At 41.5% G+C, this 23,805-nt stretch overlaps 1 protein-coding gene across 2 annotated transcripts; it reads right to left on the minus strand.

Annotated features, from left to right (window-relative positions):
- Positions 1-18,379: 18,379 nt before the first annotated feature.
- Positions 18,380-22,139, minus strand: LOC147635780 (uncharacterized). 2 transcript variants are annotated; one of them, XM_086803185.1, is made up of 3 exons: positions 19,957-22,139; positions 19,468-19,902; positions 18,380-19,352 (listed from the first exon to the last, which is right to left on the minus strand). In XM_086803185.1, exons 1-3 carry the CDS (start codon positions 21,556-21,558, stop codon positions 18,741-18,743), a joined length of 2,649 nt encoding a protein of 882 aa, XP_086659311.1. In that variant the 5' UTR covers positions 21,559-22,139; the 3' UTR covers positions 18,380-18,740. The 2 variants fall into 2 exon arrangements, with proteins under 2 accessions (XP_086659311.1, XP_086659310.1); XM_086803184.1 differs by having other exon boundaries at positions 19,468-22,020.
- Between the last annotated feature and the right edge of the window lie 1,666 nt (positions 22,140-23,805).

Consider the following 23,805-nt stretch of genomic DNA (forward strand, 5'->3'; position numbering starts at 1 on the left):
CAGCCAGTCCTCCCACTAGAGTCCTCAAAAGTGGGGATTAGATTTTGTCAAACCATTTAACCCCTCAGCAAGGAGAACTAATAATAAATATATCTACATAGCAACAAACTACTGCACTAAATGGGTCGAGGCAAAAGCCCTCAAGGATAATTTAGCTCTGCATCAGTAGCCAAATTCTTGTATGAGAATATCATTGACAAGGTTTGTATGTCCGTTGGAGCTGGTATAAGTGATCAAGGAGGACACTTCATTAATAAAGTGATTCAGAAGCTGACTCAGTAGCATGATCGTGTACAAGAAATCGATTATCTAGTATCCACAAGCAAATGGTTAGGTAGAATCAACAAATCAGGCGCTAAAGCGGTGGATCCTCCAAAAGACAATCAATTAGAACAGAGCAGACTAGGATGAAAAGCTGTGTTCCACACTCTAGGCATTCCTTACAGCACACAAGGTAAGCATAGGGTCTATGGTTTAGAGGCAGTAGTGCCGATGGAATATGTTGTCCCATCCTCAAAATATCCCTGATTGAAAGGCTCAGCCCAGAAGAATTAGTCAACCAGCGGATGCAACATTACATGCAGCTGGAAGAAAGCAGGCTACATAGTGCATGGGTGGTAGACATTACTCAAAAAAGAAGAAAGCAATGGGTAGACAGGAACAATAAATATAAAATCTTTAAGGAAGGAGACAAAGTGCTGGTATTCAATTCAAAGCTCGGACCACACCCAAGTAAGCTCAAAATCTGTTGGATGGGTCCCTATATCAGATATAGCAAAACCATTAAGCTTAGGCACATTCAAGCTGCAAACATTAGTAGGTGGTGTAAAACTCCGAAGCCTCTAAATAGATTTCGATTTAGGCCCTACAAAGAAGGAAATGACATAGGACAACAAATAACAAGTCAGGCAGACACAGAGGCAGAGATAGTGGAACATTGCATGGTGGTAATGATCCCCATCTACATAGTCCAACCAAATGAAGACGTGTGGAGCACTCCAACCGAAAACATCAAAATGGAGAGAAAAGGCATGATGATGAGAAAGGGGGTGTAAACATGACATGCAAAACAATGTAAACACGTAGGAATCATGACATTTTAAGGCGGTTACCTCGCTTTTGGGAAAATAATCATGGAAAGGAGCAAGAGCCTCAAAATTACAACCCTAATCAAGAAAACCTAAAACCGTAGAATCCTACACATGCTACCCTCACTCTCGTGGAATTATTTGTGCCTCGCTCTCTTGCTATCTCCTGCCTTTCCTCCTTCTTGCAAACCCCAACAATCAAAATTAGCCGTGGCTAGCAAGTGGAGTTTGACCCCAACTACACAATGTTGGACCCTCTATTTTAGCAAGAATGGATGTAGAAGGTCGGAATGTATGCCTCATTAATGAACTGGAAAAATCTGCAAGCAAACCTAGAAGGAGAGGTGCAGCTAGCAGATTTGACAAAGAACAACACAATGAAGATGAAAGGGAACAAGGCAATGCCGACAACACCACATAATATTGCCAAAGCATTCAACCTTCCTGTTGAAGGCATCATCAACGCCAACTCTTATAATGCTGACATTGAAGAGGATCTCTCCAAAGTTGGTAAAGAATATTATGTCTCCACTTGCTTTGATGCAAATAGGCAAAGGCAATTCAAATTTTATCTAGACATGTTCTGTTTGTTCGCCAAGAACACCAACATTAGCAAAACCAACTACAAGATGTTGGTATTAGCAAAACACGAACAAAAGGTGAATTACGCAGTAGTGGTAACCAAGAACATGCAACAAGCTTAGAAGCTTACACTATCAGGAGGTCACACAAAGATGGTAGGTCACTTAAGAGATTTGGCACAGCTAGGTGATTTGGAGAATGATGACTCCACTAAGGAACAAGAGAGATTGGAAAAGCAATAGGAAGAGGAAGCATCCAAGAAGATACAAGAGGATGAGTCCAAGAGGCAAAATCAACAAAAGCTAGTAGAGGAGGCAGAGAGAAATTTCCTTGAAGCCGAATCTACTAAACATGAAGATGCTCGTGTTAGAAAAGAGACAGAGGAGAACTAGAGGAGGCAAACAAGTGTAAAGCAAAATCAGTACAGAAGGCTCGGGAAGCAGTCTCGATCAAAAGAAAGTTTGATTGGTCTCAGCACATCACCACTGTCAAAGTAAAAAAGATGGAGGCCAAAGCAAAAAAAGAACAAAAGAAGCAGAAACTTAAAGACATAGGTAACACGTTGGTCATAAGAGGATTTGTTGGAATTAGGGTTGCAGGAAAGCACACAAAGCTTGGAGAAGAAGAAGCAAGAATGCACACAACACAAAGTGTATTAGATTGTGTCAATGTACAAAAGATAAGTTAGCCCTAGAATAATGGGCGTATATACAAGTCGGGGAAAAAAACCTCCTAAAGAGGGAAAAAGTGCCCCAGCGGTCCTAAGTGTCTTCACACACATCACTGCCTATATATATGGCAACAAATCTTCCCTGGGAGTGATGGTGTGAACGAGAGCTGGCACTCATGTATAGGGGAGTGCCATGCCCGAAGTAGATCAATCCACAAAGGGGAGCAAGCCCAAAGCTTTGCGGAAAGCTTCGAGCTTCTCACGAGGAAGCGCCTTTGTGAAAAGATCGGCGAGGTTGTCCTGTGTTAGCACATAGGCCAAGTTGATCTCTCTTGCTGAGAGTCTCTCCCTGACATAGTGATAATGCACCTCAATGTGCTTTGTACGAGCATGAAAAATTGGGTTTCTCGCAAATTGCCAATGCGCTCTGACTGTCAGTGAAGATAGAGGTGGCAGACTCCTGTCCAACACCCGTCAGCCATAAGCCGTCTGAGCCACACACACTCAATCGTAGCTGTGAAAGCTGCCCTGTACTCAGCTTCACAACTCGAAGTGGCCACAATAGGTTGCTTCTTGCTCAACCAAGATATGCATGAGCTACCGAGCATGAAACAAAAACCACTTGTGGACACTCTTGTGTCATAGCAACCAGCCCAATCTGAGTCCGAAAAAGCATGCAAATTTGGCGGCAACGATCCCCCCTTGGGATAAAACAACCCAAGATGTATGGTGCCACTCAAGTAGCGAAAGATGCGTTTAACTGCCTTGCAATGCTGAGACCCTAGGCTATGCATAAACCTGCTCACCTGTGAGACTGCAAACTGATTGTCCGGCCTCGTAATGCATACATAGATGAGGCAACCAATAGTTGTCTGATAGAGTGTGACATCAAAGTGATCTCCAGCATCATGAAGACTCAACTTCAAACCTGTCTCCATTGGAGTAGCAATAGGCTTGCAGTCTTCAAGGCCGAATCTCCGCAACAATGTCTCAATATACTTTGTTTGACACAAAGCAATACCTCCATCACACTGCTTAAACTGTATCCCCAAATAATGATGCAAATGCCCCAAATCTGACATCTCAAAAGAGGCATTCAAATCAGCCTTAAAATCAGAAATATGACTCTCATTTGGTCCTATGAGCAGTATGTCATCGACATAGAGAGCAATGATTAGATGTACATCATCCACACGTTTAGCATACAAAGTGCTTTCTGTTGGACTATTCTGAAAACCATGTGCTGTCAAATATGCATGTATCTTTTCATACCAAGCTCATGGAGCTTGCTTTAAACCATATAAAGCCTTTTTCAACCTGCACACTTTGTTTCCTGCCCTCTTTGAACAAAACCACGAGGCTGCGATAGATACACCTCCTCATGCAAATCGCCATTCAAGAACGTAGTCTTTATGTCCAACTGATGTACATTCCAACCATTATGAGCTGCCAATGCACAAATGCTACGAATGGTAGTCATACAACAAGTGGGAGCAAAGATCTCATCGAAATCAATGCCCTTTTCTTGAGCATAACCCTTTGCAACAAGTCTAGCTTTATGGCGATCAACACTGCCATCTGGCTTTTGTTTCAACTTAAAAACCCACTTACATCCAATGGCCTTTTTACCAATAGGCAAATCACACAAAGACCATGTACCATTCTTCATTATAGCATCATATTCACTTTGCATTACAGCCAACCAATTTTCTGATTTTTGTGCCTCATCAAATGAAAGAGGTTCTTCCTCTTCACACATACTAGACACAGCCAAAGCATAACAATCTGATGCATAAGAGGCATGCTGAAAACCTGAACGAGTACGACTAGACATAGGTGCATCAATTTTACTATCACGCAAGGTTTGCACCAGCCATTTAGGCATACCTCTAGCCTACTCATTTTCAGCCCTATCCTCATAGATTACATCCTGTAAATCTGCATCAGAAATAGGCCGATCTATGATGTCGTTTGAAATCTGCATAGGCTGAGTATTTGCCTCATTAGGACTTACATTTGAATTCCCACCTGTAAATAGAGGCAACAACGTATCAAATACATCCCGTGAGCTCACACCTGTCTCTTTGGTACATGATAACAAAGGCTGCACAACATCTTCCACAAAAACAACATCTCGACTAATCAAGATACGCTTTGACTGCGGATGATACAATCTGTAACCCTTGCTCTCAGCACTGTAACCAACAAAAATGCATTTGACAGTCTTATCATCCAATTTTCTGCGTTGTTGCATAGGCACTAAAGCATAGGCCAAGCAACCAAAGACACGCAAGTGACCAATAGAAGGCTTCCTGCCCCCATGCCAAGCTTCGTATGGAGTAACAGACTGCAAGGCCTTAGTGGGACACCTGTTGAGTACATATGCAGCACACATGACAGCCTCAAGCCAAAATGCATGTGGTAAAGCTTGGCTCTTGACCATACATCGTGCCATCTCCATAAGTGACCTGTTTTTTCTCTCAGCAACACCATTTTGCTGAGGGGTATACGGCAATGTACATTGGTGTTTTATCCCATGACTAGCCAGAAATGCATCAAACTCTTTAGACATGTACCCCCCCCTCGATTAGAACGGAGGGTGCCCACATTACAATTGGATACATTTTCAACCATAAGCAAAAACTGTTTGAAGCACAAAAACACTTCGGACTTTGCCTTCAGTGGATATACCCATGCATGCCTTGAGTAATCATCAATGAAAGTCACGAAGTACAAGTGTTTACCAAATGACGGAGTTTGCATAGCCCCACATACATCACTATGTACAAGTTGCAATTTGCGAGTGGCCCGCACAGAACCATCCTTTGAAAACGCAGAATGCTGCATTTTGCCCAAAATACAGCCTTCACAAACATGTTTCAATGGTGCCTCAAGAGGGGGCAATGAAGCAACCATATCAAATTTCTGCAAACGCAGCAAACTAGCAAAGTTTAGATGACCAAAACGAGCATGCCATAGTTTTGCATCTAAAACTGCCTTTTCATCAGAAACTGCATTTGCTGAATCTTCCACACACTTGTCATAAGAATTGAGCCTATACAGCCCACGAAACAAGGTGCCAGATACAATAATCGTATCACCAGAAGTCAAATCATGAACAGTACATCTGTCATCCACAAATTTGACTACAAGTCCAAGTCTAGCAAGCGGCGCAGAGATAGACAATAGATTCTTCTTTATCCCTGGCATATACAAAGCATCTGAAAGTGTGAAAGCGCTGCCATTTATAGCAGTAAGCATGATTTTACCAATGCCCTTCACTGGGTAAGAAGCATTATTGGCACATGTGACAGTATTCCCATTAGGGAGACAGCCTCAAGACAAGTGAACATATCACGATGCGAGGTAATGTGCTTTGTAACACCACTGTCAAAATACCATACATGAGAGTCAACAGAAACTGCCAAACATGCATCATGTACAGATGGGTCATATTGGCAATACACGCTAAACGCCCATTCTGTATCCTGCAAAACATTTGCAGAATCTGCATTTGTAGAAGCATCCGCTATTGTGGCTGCATTTGACTCTTTCTTCTTTGCCTCTTTAGCCTTTAGCTTAGGGCAATTCTTAATGACATGATCATTTGCCTTACAATAGTTGCACCTGATCTTTTTCTTGCCTTTATCATCAAGAGCCTTCTCAGACTTATTGTTGCTACCTGTGGAAGGAGAAGAAGTTGCAGACCTATTAATAGGAGAAGAAACAGTGGAAGGGGCTGCCTTACCACTTCTTCTCTGCTGGGCAGCAATAAATGCCTGATCAACTGCACGCTGCCTAGCCCTGTTTTGCCTGGATTGCACTTCTTGCAAGAGCTTGTTGACTAAATTATCATACTTGACAACATCAGGTCTGTCCTCAGTAACAAGTCTCCACATGGAAGTAAAAGTCTGATATGACTCAGGTAAAGCATCAAGAACAGTCTGCACAAGAGAATGATCAGGAATAATCTCACCTGCAGAAATCAAATGTTCCTTGAGATCTTTAATCTCAGCAAGAAAAACATTCATGTCATCATCTTCCTGCATAATCTTTGATTCTAGCTCTTTACGCAGGTAAGAGATTTTTACCTCGTTACGACCTGCATACAAACCAGCTAGAATATCCCAAGCCTATTTTGCTGTTTTAGCTGAACAAATATGTGGGATGATGTTATGTTTGACCGAAAGTGCAATCAAGGCATGAGCTTGTGTATCTTTACCATCCCAACGAGCTTGTTCAGTAGTGGGTAAAACAGCAGCAATAGTAGAGTTGCTAGAACTTGCAACATCCTCAACAGATCCTACATCCACAGAACCTAGACGTACATCCATACCCTGCACAATGTTCCACACTCCTTTTGCAACCAAAACATGCTGCATCATGGATGCCCAAAGTGGGTAGTTGTTGTCTCCATCCAGTTTGTCATCAGCAGACAACATGCGAAATACATCATTGCTGTTATCAGCCATGGCCACTGACTGAAATTGATGCAAAAGCTACCTGTAATGAAGCAAAGACTGAACAGAAAACAACTTGTGCTATGTAGCACGGTCCACAATAGAATACGTATGCCTGTTTTGCAGAAAACTGCACTGTCAAAATTTCTGCACAAAATGACGAAAACACCTGTGCAAAACTTGAAATGCAAAAACAAAGCCCGAAACGACCTCAGATGCTTATTTGCAGAGTATAGGGACCTGCAAGTGCTCATGAAAGCTCACCTCAATCGGAGAATGTGAGTCGGAGGGTGCCGACGGCGTAGCCCTGGGAGCCGATGCTTACTCTAATACCAATTGTTGGAATTAGGGTTGCAGGAAAGCACACAAAGCTTGGAGAAGAAGAAGCAAGAATGCACACAACACAAAGTGTATTAGATTGTGTCAATGTACAAAAGATAAGTTAGTCCTAGAATAATGGGCGTATATACAAGCTGGGGAAAAAAACCTCCTAAAGAGGGAAAAAGCGCCCCGACGGTCCTAAGTGTGTTCACACACATCACTGCCTATATATATGGCAACAGGATTATCTCCTATTAGGGAAGAACCAATAGAAGAGACAACACAAGGAAATCCAACAATCACCACCACCATCAAAATTGAGTGATAGGCTGAATAGAATGATGCAAAGAACTAACTTGGCCATTGAGAATACTCTCACAACATTGGAAAACATAGCAAATTGTGTGGTGGAAAAGCTGGAGAATGAAGATAAAATGGCCAGGGTAGATCATCCAGAAGCTATCAGCTCCAGTCTTGCAACAGCATCAACAAGATGCTTGCATAGGACTTCCTAAGGCAGCAGCAAAAGCACGACACCATTAGCAGATTACAAGAGGAAGCAACAAGACTGCAGAGAAAAGAAGATGAATTGGAAATGGTGGGCTCTGAGCTCAGAGCAACAAACAATGAGATCCAAAGCAAGCTGCATCAGTAGGCGGAATAGGTGGCTCAGTTCAACAGCATAGTTGATAAAGCTGCTGACTAAGCCATTAATAAAGATGCTCAGTTCACAGCGCACAACTGATAAAATTGCTGAGACTGAGCTGCTAATAAAGTTGCCCGCATTGTGGACCATGCCACCCAGATGCTTCTATAATGTGGAGTTGGTATAGCAGGCGAAAAAAGACTGCAAGGAATTACTCCTCACGAAGGGCAAGCTGTAGATACAGGAGGCCATAGAAGCTGATGAAGAACTCCTTGTAGTCTGGAAGTGATGGAGAAGTGGGAAGAGGAATTGACAACAATTCATAAAGCATGTTGGGGAGGACAATTTATAGTTGATGAAAGAATGCATCGTGCTGCCAACTCCCACATGCCGTCTGCCTCTCCTACCAATTCCACCCCATGACCAAGGTGGAGCTGGAGGGTTAGCAGCCACACAGTCGCAACAAAGCTAAACTGCAGCAACCACCACCATCTCAACAGTAGTCACTAGCACTGGAGGCAATGTAGAGACAAGTCAGAGATGCAAAAAAAATACAAAAGCTAATAGAGCAGCTGAATGAGAAAAAGGAGCTAGAAATCAAGATAGAATTACTAGAAAAACAGCTGCTGTCAGTCCCAAAGGCACTACAGGGGAAGGCTTAGCAGATCAACACACCTGTTGTTGGACCAACAAAAGTAGATAGCCACACTCAAAAGAGGCAGTTGGAAAATGAGTAGAAATGAACAGGCACTAGCCAAAGAGAAAGAACCTGCACAACAGCTAGAGCCCATCAAGAAAATAAAAGTTGGGACTACATATGCCATGGATTAGATGACACCAACTCAGATGAAAGAACAAATCCTTATCGTAGAACAACAAATGGCTATACAATAAGATGAAAACAAGGCCAGACAGATAGCCATACAGGAGCTCAAGGAAGAGTTCAAAACCACGGACAAGGCACTCACAAAGGATTATGCAAAGCTAGATAAACAAAAAGCCAAGCTGATTTAGCTAGAACAGCCACACGGAAAAGAAAACCTCCCCAAAGACAAGGTCCCAATGCAAGATGACAAACACGGCAACAATGTAGTAGGAGACCATCACTGCAAAGAAATTGCAGCAGATGCGTAGATTAAAAGAAGAAAACTCTAAGCTGACCTCCCATTTATTTGCAAAAAACCCAATAGGAGCTGACAGCCATCAAGGAAAAAGCCGGAAAACCACAACAAGAAAAACTAGAACAGCTGATGGAGTCAGTTCAAAAAACACTAGTAGAATTACATAGAGAAATTTAGGTAGCAGTCAAGCACTAGATAAGATCATCAACTCCGCCAGCTCTGCTACTACAAGCAATTAAGTCAAAATCCTCCACTAGGCAGCTGGTGAATCTACAAGAGGCCAAGCAGAGATAGTAAACACATGCAGCAGAATAGCTGAAGGCAAGAGCAAAAAATTTGGAGTATGCTCCCTACACCCTTTCTAAACTCAAACATCAGCATGATGAATAGGGATGGGACCTGCCTGTAAACCCCTACAAGCTGGATGAATTTCATAAATATAAACCAGAGGAAAAATAAACATCCCAAATCCATGGATCCTCATCATCGGATCCAAAATGACATTGCGCAACTGTTGTAGGACAAGATTCATTCAAAGCTGAATCAAACATCCAAGATGAATATAAAGATATACTACAACAGTTAGAATGCAATAGGCAGATATAAATATCTGCCAAATTATTCTTTTGTTCTTTGAATTATCAAGCCACACATGATGCAAAGAGGATTTTTAATACAATATAGCCCCATGATAATAAAGCAGGCTTAGGATGTGATCCCCAAATACCAGAAAGGCACAGGCAAAAGAATAAAGAGTGGCTTTAGTCAGACAGCACTATGCCACCCCCCACCCCCATCCATAAATCTTTCTGATCAGCCTTTGCAGGTGTAGAGCCACCAAGCTACTAGGTGTTGACTATCTGATGGAAGCTACGGACTAGTGGGACCTAAGGAACTGGCCTTCGAACGCAGACCAATAGTAGATGGCAACTATTATTTTCTTGATGGGCTCCAGTTGTTGTGCTGGTTCTTTCTCTTTGGTGGCTAGTGCCAGCTATGTTCATTGTGTATCGTTTGAGTGAGTGAGAGAGTGGATATCTATGTCTTTTTATGTTATCTGATCACTCTGTGAGTTCCAAACCCATTGGGCTTAAGCATTGATAGTTCTATTTTCAACCAATGACTATCTTGTCCGTTAGATTGACCACCACAAGGAGCATCTCTGAAAATGGCAGAGATGTAAATGCTATGCGACCAATTATCATAGAAGGCTACAAGAGAGGATAACTACTGCCCAATGGCTACAATATGTTGGTGCATTCGCATCGCAAGTTTATTGACAACTGGGGAGAGAAATTACAAAAGGTTATGTGTTGTAACCTCCTCCAATTGAGTTGATAGCCAAAATTGATGTCGCAAAAATGAACCAGAGTTTAATCGTTCTACAAAGCAGAAGAAGAACAAAGAGTTGGCCCAAAAAGAGAAGGAAGCGAAAGCTATTAGCTAAGGCCAGCTGAAGAAAATCAGGAGAGCCAACACCTAACTTGCACCCTGCCGCCCCAAAGCACTATAAATATTTTACAATTGGGGACCACAAGTTAGTGTTTGATAATGCCACACAAAAACCAACACTGAAGTGAGGCAAAAGGAGTCTATGATGGTCATGCTGAACTAAAATAAGTAGACTTGGTTGAACCTAGGGAAAATCCTAAGTCAATCTTCATAGCAAAATACCTCACCCTGAATCAAGAAGCTGAACTCATTGATCTCCTTAGGAATATAAGGATTGCTTTGCATGGACTTACCATGATATAAAGGGAGTACCTCTGCTGAGGTTGTGCAACACACAATTCCCATGGAACCAAATGCTAAACCTATCCATTGGTGGTCTTATCCAATGAATCCAAAGTATTGTAAAATTGTTAAAGAAGATATAGATAACCTCATCGAATGTGGATTCATCTATGAGATTGAACATTCAGACTAGGTTTCACCCATTGTGGTTGTGCCGAAAAAGAATAAAAAATTACGAGTATGTGTTGATCTCAAAAAGATCAATGATGCAATAACAAGATGAGATCATTACCCCTTGCTGTATTCAGAACACGTACTCAAACGAGTGGCTGGCAAGGAAGCATACAACTTCTTAGATGGGTATTTAGGATATAATCAAATTTCCATTGCTGCTGCAGAGGATCAAGCAAAAACTGATTTTGTTATAGAACACGGAGTTTATGTTTATAGAGTTATGCCATTTGGATTGACAAATGCACCAGCCACATTCCAATGGCTTATGAACAGTGTCTTTAGAGATGTTCTATGAAGCTTTCTTAGATGATTTGTGCATTCATTTGTCATGGAAGGAGCATTTATCCTGCAAAAGGTATTTGAATGATGTAGATTTTATCCCATATCTTTAAACTCATTCAAATGCCAATTTTGGGTTAAACACGGAGTTGTCTTAGGACATATAGTGTCCAAAAATGGGATTTCCACATATGAGAGTAAAATAAAAATTATCTTGGAATTACCCCCACCAACAAACTACAAGGGAGTCCAAAGGTTTATGAGATGTGACGAGTGCCAATGATGTGCTAAAACACAAAAGAAGGAGATGATGCCCTTGCATCCTCTTAAAGTTCTAAAACCCTTTATGAAATGGGGAATTGATTTTGTGGGACCCATCAGTCCGACTGCAGGTAGCACCCAAGCAAGGTACATTTTAATAGCTACAAACTATGTCACAAAATGTGCTAAAGTAAGAGCTTCATGAAAAGTGGATGTTGTGGCTACAACTAAGTTTCTTTATGAGAATATCATTACCCACTTTGGTTATCCTTTTTGTAAGCCTCTAGCCTTCGAGAAGTCCTGGTGTGAACAATCTTACTCACGAGCACTTTTTACCCTGTGCTAAATATGGGTTTTTCCTCATGTGAACACACTCTAGTGTGTTGGGCACGTTAGCCCTAGGACTACAAGTATCTTGTGCTCCACTCATTTCTCATCATTGTATCAAGTACTTCCAGCTATCACATCTTGTCTCTCTTTCTCTTTGAGCTTGATACGGCTGTGTGTGTGACTATGTGTGCGTGTGTGCAGAGCATCTACTCCCTCATCCAACATTGGTATAAGAGCCTGGTTTCAGAGCTTGTTTTTAGAGCCAATAGCTCCACACCATTATTCTCTGAAGTGGCAAAGCAAGTGGTACAATAGTATCATTATTTTAGGCCACCATACATCCTGGGTAAGCTCTCGCACTTCTCACACAGATCTAGGATTTCTACCTCCTTCTCTACATTGCTATGGTGTCATTAGTTGTCATCATCGTACATCCTAGATACACTCTCAAATCTTGCACTTTATATAGTTTTAGGGTTTCTACCCCCTTCTATACATTGGTGTCATTCATTTATGCTACCATACATTCTAGACATGCCCTCACACTACACTTAGTCCAAGTAAGAAGCTTTGCGACGCGCGTCGAACTTCCGTGTCCTTCGATTTCTAAAGGTTTTGCTATTGCTACTACTGTTTAAGTACTAATTGTCAACTTTTGCATCCCCTGATCGTCGATTTTGTCTAGTCAGCCATTTAGCTACGTTCATCAGTTTTGTCGGTCAGTCACTTAACATTCGGCTTTCAGCTTTCAGCATCGGACTTCTGTGCTTGTCTATTTTGCATGGTCAGCCATCAGCTACATCCATCGGCGTTGCCCAGTTAGCTATTCAATAGTTGGCTTTCCACATTCAGCATTCAAACATTCAACATTCGACTACAGCTTTCGCATTCAGAAGTCAGCTTCTTTTAGCATTCAGCAGCAATCGGTCGGGTTGGTTCATTTGATGCAAAGGAAGACTAATTGGGCTCAGGATGATTGTGCCTGAGTCACTACATCTTAATTGCATGATGTTGCCCTACCAGTCATAGATTCTAGTGATCATCCATACTCTGATGATTATGCTTTATAGCACTTGTCACCTGAGTCTTCTCTATGGCTGTTGCATTTGAGGGGGGCCACATGTTTTGTATTGCTATTGGTGATGTCCTTGGTCACTTATGCATTTGACCTCTTAGCCTTTGAGACATACCTTTATGTAGTACTGTTTACTTGCCGAGATGTACTACTTTCTTTCCTAGATTCTTGTTCGAGTTGCCTCCCCTCTGCAGCTCATTTACATGGATGCCGCTGGTGTCAAATTGTTACATTGTTTTCAGCTTTGTTGCCTTGTCACTGCATAATTCAGGGTTTCTTTACATTAATCTGTATGGGATTACACATCTCTTTTATTTTTCCATACACACCACCACACATGGTGTTACTAAGAGGTTGCTTTATACTCTCATAGTAATGGCTAGATGTATGCCTTGTTGCCCCCACTTGCCAGATTCTTTCATTTGGGATTACTATCTCCCTTTATTTTTAGTATTTTCAGCCCACTTAACAATGCTGAAAATTTGTTACATATCATCCCATTCCCATTGCTGATTATCACCTCGTCGGCTTGACCATTGACTAAGGTTTCTTTATTGATGTCTATTGGCATTCATTGGCTCTTGATAGCTTCTGCATTGCTATTGGAAATTTTCCCATAGCACATTGTCCATGGTGCTTACATATTCATGCCATTATTTGGTATCGGTGTGCTAAATCCGTGTAAGCCTCCTTTGGCTCCAAATCAGTCTTCCACTGCTGACAATGAGCTCATTTAGCAGCTTTACTCCAAATCAGCCACACTTTGATCAAGATGCCATGGGTGATGCATTAATTACAGAGGATGCAACCATTTGTGACTCATAGAGAGTATTACTACAGGACATGACCATGGACTTTACGTGAGACTCAACTGTTACTACAGGTCATGACCATGGAATTTTGTGGATTGATACGAGTGACCCTATCTTGGAACTAGATTATTTGGCTTGGTACTATCAAGGGAAGCTAATTATTCCTCCTTTTCAAACCCACTCTCGATACTTTTATGCACCATTAGGGGAGCGATGTTGTGGAGCCACCTTTGTGGGCCCGTTCTACCTATAGTTTCATCCCGTTGCACTATGTCTTAGCGGTGTGAGCATTGCAAGTTTTCCGCACATCCTACTTATGTTGGCACTGTAGAACTTATTTTAGGTGATATGGGATAGGAATCTTGCAGTCTATAGTAGGAGAGACACCACAACGACATGATGACGTGAGTGTACTTTACCTAGTGGAGGACCCTATCAAGTAAGGAATACATAGGAACAACTTGTAGAGAAAGGGAGGAGGGCAAGAGCTTGCACACTTACACCATCATTCTATGAAATAATGACTCCTTGTCCCTTCTGGAGCAGCATGGTGGGAAATTTTCTAGATAGCTTAGCTAGCGGTATCTACTTAGCTCACTTACCTGTAGTACCCATGCCATGTCACAGCGATGATGCATTTAGACCATTGCCTCGTACACCAAAGGAGGCATTTCTATTAGAATCAAACTGTGAGGATGACGAGCTTAGTGGCACTGATTTTGACCCAGTGTATTAGTTGTGGCTATGTGATGACGACCTGTTTTGCGATGATTTTGAATATTTTTTAAAAAGGTTCATAAGAAGCAATAATGGAAGTTCTCAACATTACAACTACATTTCTACAAGGACAACTTCCCAACCATACCACTAACTAGGTGTATTCCAAACCCATCCTCAACTGTTGAATTTATTTTCAATTTTAAAATTTTTAAATAAATTTTCCATTCAATGTTTATTTGAGTGCTTGCTTGCATCGTTCCGTAGATAATAGCTAGAGATGGTTTCACAAAAGTGATAGTGTGTAGAGACTAGGGTCATAACCCAAGGCATGTTCTTTGCTTCTTCTTGGTTTAGATTGCATATGGACCAAACTTAATATTACCCTTGTCTTAACTAGAAACATTTGTCTAGCCATCATAAGAGAATTTCCTCACTGCTTACATTGTACTTAAATTTCAATTATTTTCCACAGGAACACCTTACTAGTTATACCATGTTGCCTTGTAGACCTGACAAGACCTCCGGCATTTACAACGCCAATATGTATCCAACATACAACCTCCATGCATATTCATCGACATACACTCAGGACATGATTTGCATCGGGAAGGGGGGTATGTTAACCCTTGCTAGAGACCTCTATGGCATAGATGCCGACCACCGTACATCAATTTTACCTCCTTTCAGCCACACCATAGGCACTAGAATGGCTGAAATTCACTTGAAAGCCATGCATTGTATATTTTATGTGTGTGCTCACCGCTTATCTATTAAAGGTGCACCACGGGATCTTAGTTAAAGAGTACTATTTGTGGAATAGGTGTTTGCACAAGCTAGAGTGGCTGAGTGAGCCCGAGGACCTAATTGAAAATTTCAATATTGGGGGCCTTTGAGTTTTTGCATTCATGTCTCTCCCCTTCCATTGGATAGAAGTTTTGAAATAGGGAACTAGCATCGCTCCTTCTATAACATAAAAGTTAGGCATAATATCGTGTGGCTCCTCATAGTCATGATTTAGTTCAGACTCACACTGGCATTCACTTTCTTCCAGTGGCTCTTCGATTAAGACTTGATTGATTGGTGCAATATTTGGTGGAGGTGTTATGGTGGGGTAGGAAAGATGGTAGAAAGGGCACATCGAGTGGTAGGGCAGGTTGTGGTGGGGTAATATTGGTGGTGGTAAGGGCACATGGAGTACCCTATATATTCCCCATGTGTATCCCGGCATACCAGTGTAGGCCCTACTGAAGGAAAAATTTGGCAAGGCTTTTCATACATGTTAAACACGTCAGGATCTTGAAGCTTACCAAGTTTGAACTTAAAAGGAATAGTAGAAGAAGGTTGTGCACTAGGTAGGCCAATGTGGGGGGGGACAATCAAAATTCAGAGTAACAATAAGAAGGTTTCTATTGCTCTGGAAGAGTTGATGTGTGCACCATATTCTTTCATGGATACAGTCTACATATCATAAAAATTAGGTGTATGTAATATTAGCTATTTCCAACCACAATGGGCTGATTAAAGATTCTATGCACTGGAAAAAGAGCAATTTCAAAAGCACATCTGGGCATTTTCTTTTCCATGCCTACTAAAAAGGGGGGGCCTCCTAGCCTATGTTTGCTATGCATAGAGTCATATGCAAGTCAAATTTTACCTCTTGGTGTGGATCAAACCTAAGACAAATTCGAGGTCATTAGACCGCTCAAAGTGGCAACCCAGCAAAGATCATCAAAAGTGGACATAGAAAACTAAGAATTTTTGAGCCAGGTCTGAAGAAGGGCTTATCAATTCATAGCATACTTTTGTAGGAGTCTTCTTCCAATAGTGAATCAGCCCTAAATTAGTTTTTGTCCAATTCAAATCCAGTACGACTAATTAAATAATAGTTTAGGTAGTAGAGGGTAGGTTCGAGGGCCCAGTGTGGTGAGCTAGGGTTTTTTCTTTCGATGCCTGCTTCAAAAAGGAATCTATAAGGGTTAATTTCCTACATGCTCTCATACAAGGGTTCCATGATGATATCTAGACTTCATGCGTACTATCAAAGTATTTTTGACATCATATGCATTATTTTTTGAAGGCTAAAAGTGACCTCTTGACACAAATTTGTAAACCTTGGCTCAAAAACCCAAAAGTTCACCCAACAACTTCAGAAAATTTTGGTATATCATCAAATTCTAGTATGATTGTATGAAGACCTTCTAGTAGTTATGATTTACAAGTATATGTATTCTGGATGGATTTTGACAATTCCAAGCTAAGACCAACCAACACCTAAAACTATTAGTAGGGGGTGTACCACGACAAAAGTTATAAAATATGGCCAAGGAAGCTTTTTGCTTTCCATGCATGATGAAAAGAAGACCCTAGAGACCTCCGTTGAGTGCATGGCCTTACACATGTTTTCACAAACATCCATACCTAATGCATATCAAACCTCCTCTAATTCCGACAAAAATGTGCATTTATTCTACCATGGGTACTTCATGGGCTTCCAAAAGTGAGATTCTCATTCACGTGGACATCATTTGATTGGGCATCACAAACGCGGTCTTTAATTTGCTCGATCATCATCGACCAATCTTTTCACCAAAAAATTGTAACCTTTGTACGTGCCGCCAATATGAGCAAAGAGTCTCTTGACCATGAGCCAGAAAAGGATGTAACCTTTATGTAAGTGGTTTTTGTGTGTCAATTTGTACTACATACCTAAGATATACAACCGTGCTACTAATCTTACCAAAGTCATAAAACCCACCCTCTTTTGTTGCTATACTAGGAAGAGTGTTGCAAGATTGGGGAGAAATAAAGGTGCAATTATAAAAAAACAAAGGACAATAAAGATTGATCCACACACTTGGGTGTCCAAGTAAGTGGCCCATGGAGACTTTAATGTTTTAGTTAGATGGCAGAGTTTGAATAAAGAAAAGATGTCATGGTAGAGTTGTATAGATACACATAGACCAAGCATATCAATCATATGCATGAAATAGCAATGATTGATACTCTACTATTGCCATGGGGTAAAAGAGCCACAATATCACAATTATCACTTGCCATTGGATCTAGCATAGAGAAAATCCAAAGAGAACATTGTGGAAATGAGCCCACGAAGAGAAGTCAAAATTGATGTGCCCGTCAACACCACTAGCTTGTGGCTATTGCTATGACTGCCAAGAATGAAACAATCACTTTTCTCTTTTAAGGAATAACTTCTTTGTTCTCTCTAAGAGTGCTATGATAGTGATGATAGCTTGGTTGAAGCAATAGGTTTTAAGGGGCTTTCTTTTAGGTGCGATTTCTACAACCTAGCCACTAGTACCATGTCTCTACCTATAGTTTGAGTAGAGAATAAAATTTTCTCTATGGTGTTTCAATAGTACATCCTTGGAGTCAAAATCTTGCTAATTTTGTCTTCTTCATAGGTTGAGAGGCTAGAGATTCAAGGAATTTGTCATTCCAAGAGAGATTTGGTCCTCAATAAGTCATGGAGTACGAGGATTGAAGATGCATTTGCATGAACTACAAAGACATGGAGACGAACTCACGAGACTTACTAGCGGAGCAAGAGATTAAACTCCTACACATCTCACCTCCTTTCTCAACTTGTCAACTCAATGTTAGCGAGACACATGAGGAGAATGAGGATAAACCATAAATTTGCTCATGAGTAGAGCAAGCGCAAAGACCACAAGGCACATTCATTGTGACATCCAATACATTGTTACCTCTAGGTGCAACTAAAACTCCTTATATGAGATCCTCGAGAGACACACTATCAAATATCCCGATCAAAGCCCACCAACACAAAGGACATCATTGGGCCTCCATGGGAGATTGTCAAACGAATTTGTAACCTTGTCAACCTTTGATGGATGATAATTTTCCTCGTCACAAGAGACAGTACTAACTCTAGGGTTTCCTTCTCTTTTTTGACATATTCAAGTAGAACTTCCGAGACAACGTAGATGGTTGCTTGTTCCGACACACCTACACCTGCAACAGTTTACACAGCCAATCATCAAGTACCTTTGCATTTCCCAAGTACATGACTTCAGAACCAGTCAAACATCAAGTCTTTTTGTGATTGATATTCAGTATATCATAACACGTTTTTCACAGCACGCCTACACATTGAATTAGGAAACACAATATATATCTTCACCAGGGCCAGTTGCAGTGAATTAGAAACCATGCTCATCTATCTTACTTTAGATAAGCTCTTTGGTGATTTACATTGATACCCTTGAAGACTCCCAGTACATCTTTGAACAGATTAGGGAATTTTTCAGATTACCCTTTCCACCTGTCATATATGGGAGTTTTGACCACCTGTAGAGCTTCAACAGCCAATCTCCTCTAACCTAGTCCCCATCCGTATGATGGGTTGGGGATCATCTGTAACGGCCCTTAGTCTTTTTCTTTGCTGTGTGGCCGTGCTCCTACCCAGGCCAAAGCCCCTTGGCAAAGGATCCTTGTATAAACCACCATTGCAACAATGGTAACTATTACAGCAGTAACATTTAGAGAGACTAATTGCCCACGTGTAGTGGGCATGCGTGTACAGCCGTCTGATTTTGCAGCTGCATCTATGAATGTTCCCACCTGGCTAGAATGTATATCCACATATTTCAGCAGTCCTACAACATCAACTACCACATCAGCACCAACTAAACGACTGTAATCGCATCTGTTTGATGACGACTCAGACACCTCAGTTACAGGAGAGCTAGAGTTCAGGGAAGGCTCATGATTTGCATGCTTGATGTTCTTCATGCTTGACTCCATTGGTGAGCATGTGCATGGGATAGCTTCCACATCTGCAACCACTTTGGTGCCTGAACCTTCACCATCACCAGCAGGCTTGATCAACACTTGAGAGGGGTACGGAGGAGCCTGTTGAGCCTTTCGCTGCTGCTGTGCAATGTGGCGCCGCAGTAAGAAAACCTCTGAAAAGTGTTCAAGTTTTTCTTTGCTTTGCCTCTCATGCACCCTTCCAATTACCGTGGAAGGCCTAAGCTCCTACACACCAATCAGGTTGCCAATCAGTGAAGTATTAAAACCATTGAGTACCATTACAAACTCATACAGCAACACACGAGCTTTCGGCATAACTTTTAAATGGTCACAACCTTACCTCAATTCCAATGCTCAAGCATGCTGGATGAGCTTCTGAAACACTTTGAGATGGAGCATGATTGTAGTCTACTTTAGTCTGCCCATGTGCTGCAGACGTTGGCATATGAACTGCTTCATTTCTATTTCTATTGATGTGCACATCAAAATAATCTTGGCGACCTTCATTGATTCGGTTACTGTTGGAACATGTCATGTTTGAAATCTTGCAATGCTCTCTCATAGAATTATTCACGGCAAGGTCTAAAAGCATGGGCTCTGCAGTAGATTCAGAAGGGAAAGAGGGCGGAAGAGGACATAAACGCAGCAGGCAGGTGTCAAGACATTCATCCACGTGATCAATTGGTATGTTATTCCAATCGTCCACCTTTCTTTCACTGCTAATTGGATGAGTTTGTTCTTTCCAAGGCAGAGGCCCTTGTGACTTGGTAAAAACCTCTTCCAAATCCTCTATGACCTTGTTCAATGGCCCATGTGACTTGGTAAAAACCTCTTCCAAATCCTCTATGACCTTGTTCAATGGCTCTGCACTGTCTAGCAACTCACCATCTTTGTTTTCCAATGGCCCAGGCAACTCTAAGGCAGCATTAACATCCCCCAATGAAGATACTACACTGCTACATTGATCATATTTGCAAGTTCTTAGATCAGAATGCTCAATGGAATGGCTTTTAGACAGAGAATGCCCTCTGCATGAAAAACTTTTCCTTGCAAGGTACCCTCGTGTGAATGCCTGAAGTACAATTGCTGCTTGCGCTTGCATACTCATTTCTATGTTCACCTTCTCAGAAACACATTTTTTCTCAGTACATGCCTTCTTTACTGCATACACTTTTCTACATTCTAATCGTCTTAGAAAACCTGCGGCGGAGCTAACCTGTATCTTTGCAGCTACCCTGTGCCCTTGCTCCAGCATGAACCTTGCTTTATAACTCTGCAGGTAAGCTTGGATGCCTGCCCATGCCTGCTCCCTTAGGCCCTCACCCTGCAAATTACACCTTTTTGATTCTACCATCCTAAGGAGTCTCTGCACCACTGGCCTGGCCCGCAGTAGATGCATGGATTGTGAATGTAGTTGCTTCTTCTTGGTTGCTGCACGAATCTTTAGAGCAAAAATTTTCAATGAATAAACCATTTTCTGAACCATCCGCCGCCTGCAACGAGTGGGGTTTAACTTCATTGCAGAGTGCAAAAGGTGTTTGCTGTTTATGTCCCCCCCGTAAACATGGCAAGAATATGATAATTGAGATGGCCGTTCAGCATGTTGGCCAGTACATTCACCTTGCTTCATCAAAACATGGGATCCCTCCTCTTGGGCAGAAATAATAGCTTCAGGCATTTGAGGTGGATTCCTTGGACATTGGATCAAGCACGTAGCCATGATGTCCTCTTCTTCCGGGAGAAGGCTGATGGAAGGAGGCATTTCATCAGCATGACTACTGCAAGGGAGCTCACAATCCCAAAACCTAACTTCTGGTTGCAGATCTGGAGTAGAAGGAGCTTCAAGGTCTTCATGAGGACGCAGTTCGGATGGTCCCAGGATTACACGTGTTGTGCTAGAATTTGATGTTGTGGGTTCATGGTGATCTGGCATCGATTTGCTTGAAAACGGAAAAGAGGCCTCTTGATGACGACTTCTTAACATAACAGGCTCATTAGAGCTAGGGCTCGTGTTGGATTGAATGTTGTCCAAATCATTCTTCATACATGAGGGTTCGACCAGTATTGCCCCAAGCTGCTCAATGCTACTATCATCATTTTCTTGAGAGCAGAGCGACCCATGTGGCAAGTTGAGATTTTTTCCTGAATAGTTCACATGCTCTGCTTTGTTAATCACATGGGAGAAGTGGGTTCTTTCTGTTTGATCCTTGAGGGGTAGAGGGGGTGCTGCTCTGGCAATGAAGTGGTGGGTGGCCCTGCAAGTAGAATGCAAAACCCTCTTCTCCAAAATTTCCAGGAGAATTTCTTCTTTCAAACCTCTCAAACAAAACAATTTTCTTTGAGACCACACCTGCACCGAGCTAAACTCGCCGGGAAACTGGCCGGAAAGTTGTCCGGGAACTCCACCAGGATCAAAAGCCTTCATGATCATGAGCTGTTTGAAGGAGGGGATATGAGCTTACCTCACATCAAATTGAAGCGGCGATGGATTTGCCATGCATTAAAGGCCTGCCGAGCAAGATTTCCCATCAGAAGAGCACAATCGGGTTTCTGGGTTCCGAAAACGTGATGAAAAGAGGGCGCTCAAGAGAGGTAGGGGACGTTTGGTAGTTTTGAACCGTTAATTGCGTTGCACTTGAAGGAGTTGCCAAGGAACCCTAATTAACTTGTCCCTTGCGTAAAAGCCCCAAATTCATTGAATGCACAGAACCCCGTGTTCTACCTATTTTTGAATATGGTCTTTACGCTCTCCCAACATGTGGTTTGAAATGTTGCCACCCCCTAGGCTTCATTTAAGACCCCTCGCAGATAGTACTTGCCACCCCCACAACTATTATGACAATATACATCGGAATCTGTGCTTCTCACTTCTTTTGAAGCTTCCAAAATCAAATGCTACCCAAACCTCCTCTTCCTCTTCTAGAACCTCCAAATTCTTGCCACGTGGTAGCTTTGTGAAACTCTTCCTTAAGATAATACTAGTATTGGACCCGCGCGTTGCTGCGGCCGACAGGTAGAGTTCTAGAAAAAATAAACTCAGTTTCTCCAATTTAGGTCATGTTTTAAGTAAACACAATACATTATTTCAAGTGACTTTATATATACATATCTCAAAATAACATCCATGTCTCGTAGATTTATGGCGAAAACAAAAATATCATAGTAATGTAGCATACAAAGATGCAAAAAAGGACCAATATTACATATTCTCAAAATGCACCACAAAATACGTATTCTTAGTCAGTAATGTCAGAATCAACAAATTGAATTCTTCTCTTGTGAGAAGGATCATTCAATTGTCTCCTCATCACAATACGCTCTCTATTGTAAAGCGGTGATCCATCCCGCACATGCTCTACTATCGATGAATGCAAAGGACCTGCACAAACGAAACAATGATAAATCAAATCTGCACATAACGACACATCGATAAATAAAATCTCAAAAAAATCTTATAATAGAAAAACATAATCAAAATTACCTCGTACAATAGAACATCGAGTCGATGGTACATGAGGAGCTCTAGTATAAAACGCATAACGAATACCAATGGCCATGATGGATGTAAGAAACAACCACTCATCGGGTACTGAATACCCCTCAAATGATGCAAAGCATCTGTCCATCTCTCTCCAAAACAAATACACACCCCACTCCTCATCAGGAACACCAATCCCGTACATCTCGATGCCTTCGTCGACAACTCTTACCATAAACGTATCAATGTCATGTAATATCCTAAAATCAAAGCATAACAAATAGGTTATACAATTATTTATATATAGGTTCAAAAAATATTCATACAATGCCTAACAATTACACTTATACTTACCCATCCCTATAAGCATCAATCATAATCCCTGCTACGTGACCTGCAGTAATAGGAGCTGACCATAGCGGTGGCTCTGTATACAGATAGACATTAGTATAGAATGTCATGTTCCATACTTTGTAATCAAGAAAAGTTAAGCAAATATAGAGAAAAACTCACGTACTATCCTCGACAAAGGCATGTCCAATGTAAAGGTAATCTTAGACATGTCTGTCAAAACATAAACAACAAAAATAGGTACTTTTACCATGGACAAATATGTATAAAAAAAGAAATCACAACAAAATTAATCAAATTGTAGAACTTAAATAAGAAACCTGACTTGTCACTCTGAAGTCATTAAGATCTCCTTATAAACAATATTGTTTGTTGTAGGTGTATAACTTTGAAGATCATCAAATGAACACTCCACATTAGCGTTATCCTCAAGTAACACCTTAACAGCATGAGGAGACCGTGCTCGTGACAACGCAACATACAGTTGTCCATGAGTAAACACTGGAGTCACCAAATACAACCCCAAGACATTTAGGGTTTGGCCTTGTGATTTGTTTATTGACATGCCAAATGCCAGCCGCACGGGAAACTGTCTCCTCCTCATGGTGAATGGTAGTTGGGCCTCACTGCATATAAAGGTAATCCGTGGAAGAAATACTCTTTCACCAACTTTAGTACCAGTGATGATTTCAGTCTCCAAGACTTTAGAGTGAAAGGCCTTACATATCGTCCGCGTACCATTACAGAGTCCACGTCTTGGATCCAAGTTACGAAGCAAAATAACAGGAGCTTCTAACTTTAAAACCAAGCAGTGAGGTGGATATCCGCCCCGAAGGTCGATTGTGTTCA

This window comes from Cibotium barometz, chromosome 9 (assembly GCF_041138505.1).
Source record: "Cibotium barometz isolate CiBa-2024 chromosome 9, ASM4113850v1, whole genome shotgun sequence".
In the NCBI taxonomy this organism is placed as follows: Eukaryota; Viridiplantae; Streptophyta; class Polypodiopsida; order Cyatheales; family Cibotiaceae; genus Cibotium; species Cibotium barometz.

Excerpts from the sequence above, each read along its gene's own strand:
- LOC147635780 (XM_086803184.1), bottom strand. The coding sequence starts at position 21,558 with ATGATCATGAAGGCTTTTGATCCTGGTGGAGTTCCCGGACAACTTTCC. Across the intron at positions 19,353-19,467 it reads GCTTGAGCATTGGAATTGAG|GAGCTTAGGCCTTCCACGGT; the intron begins GTAAGGTTGTGA and ends ATTGGTGTGTAG.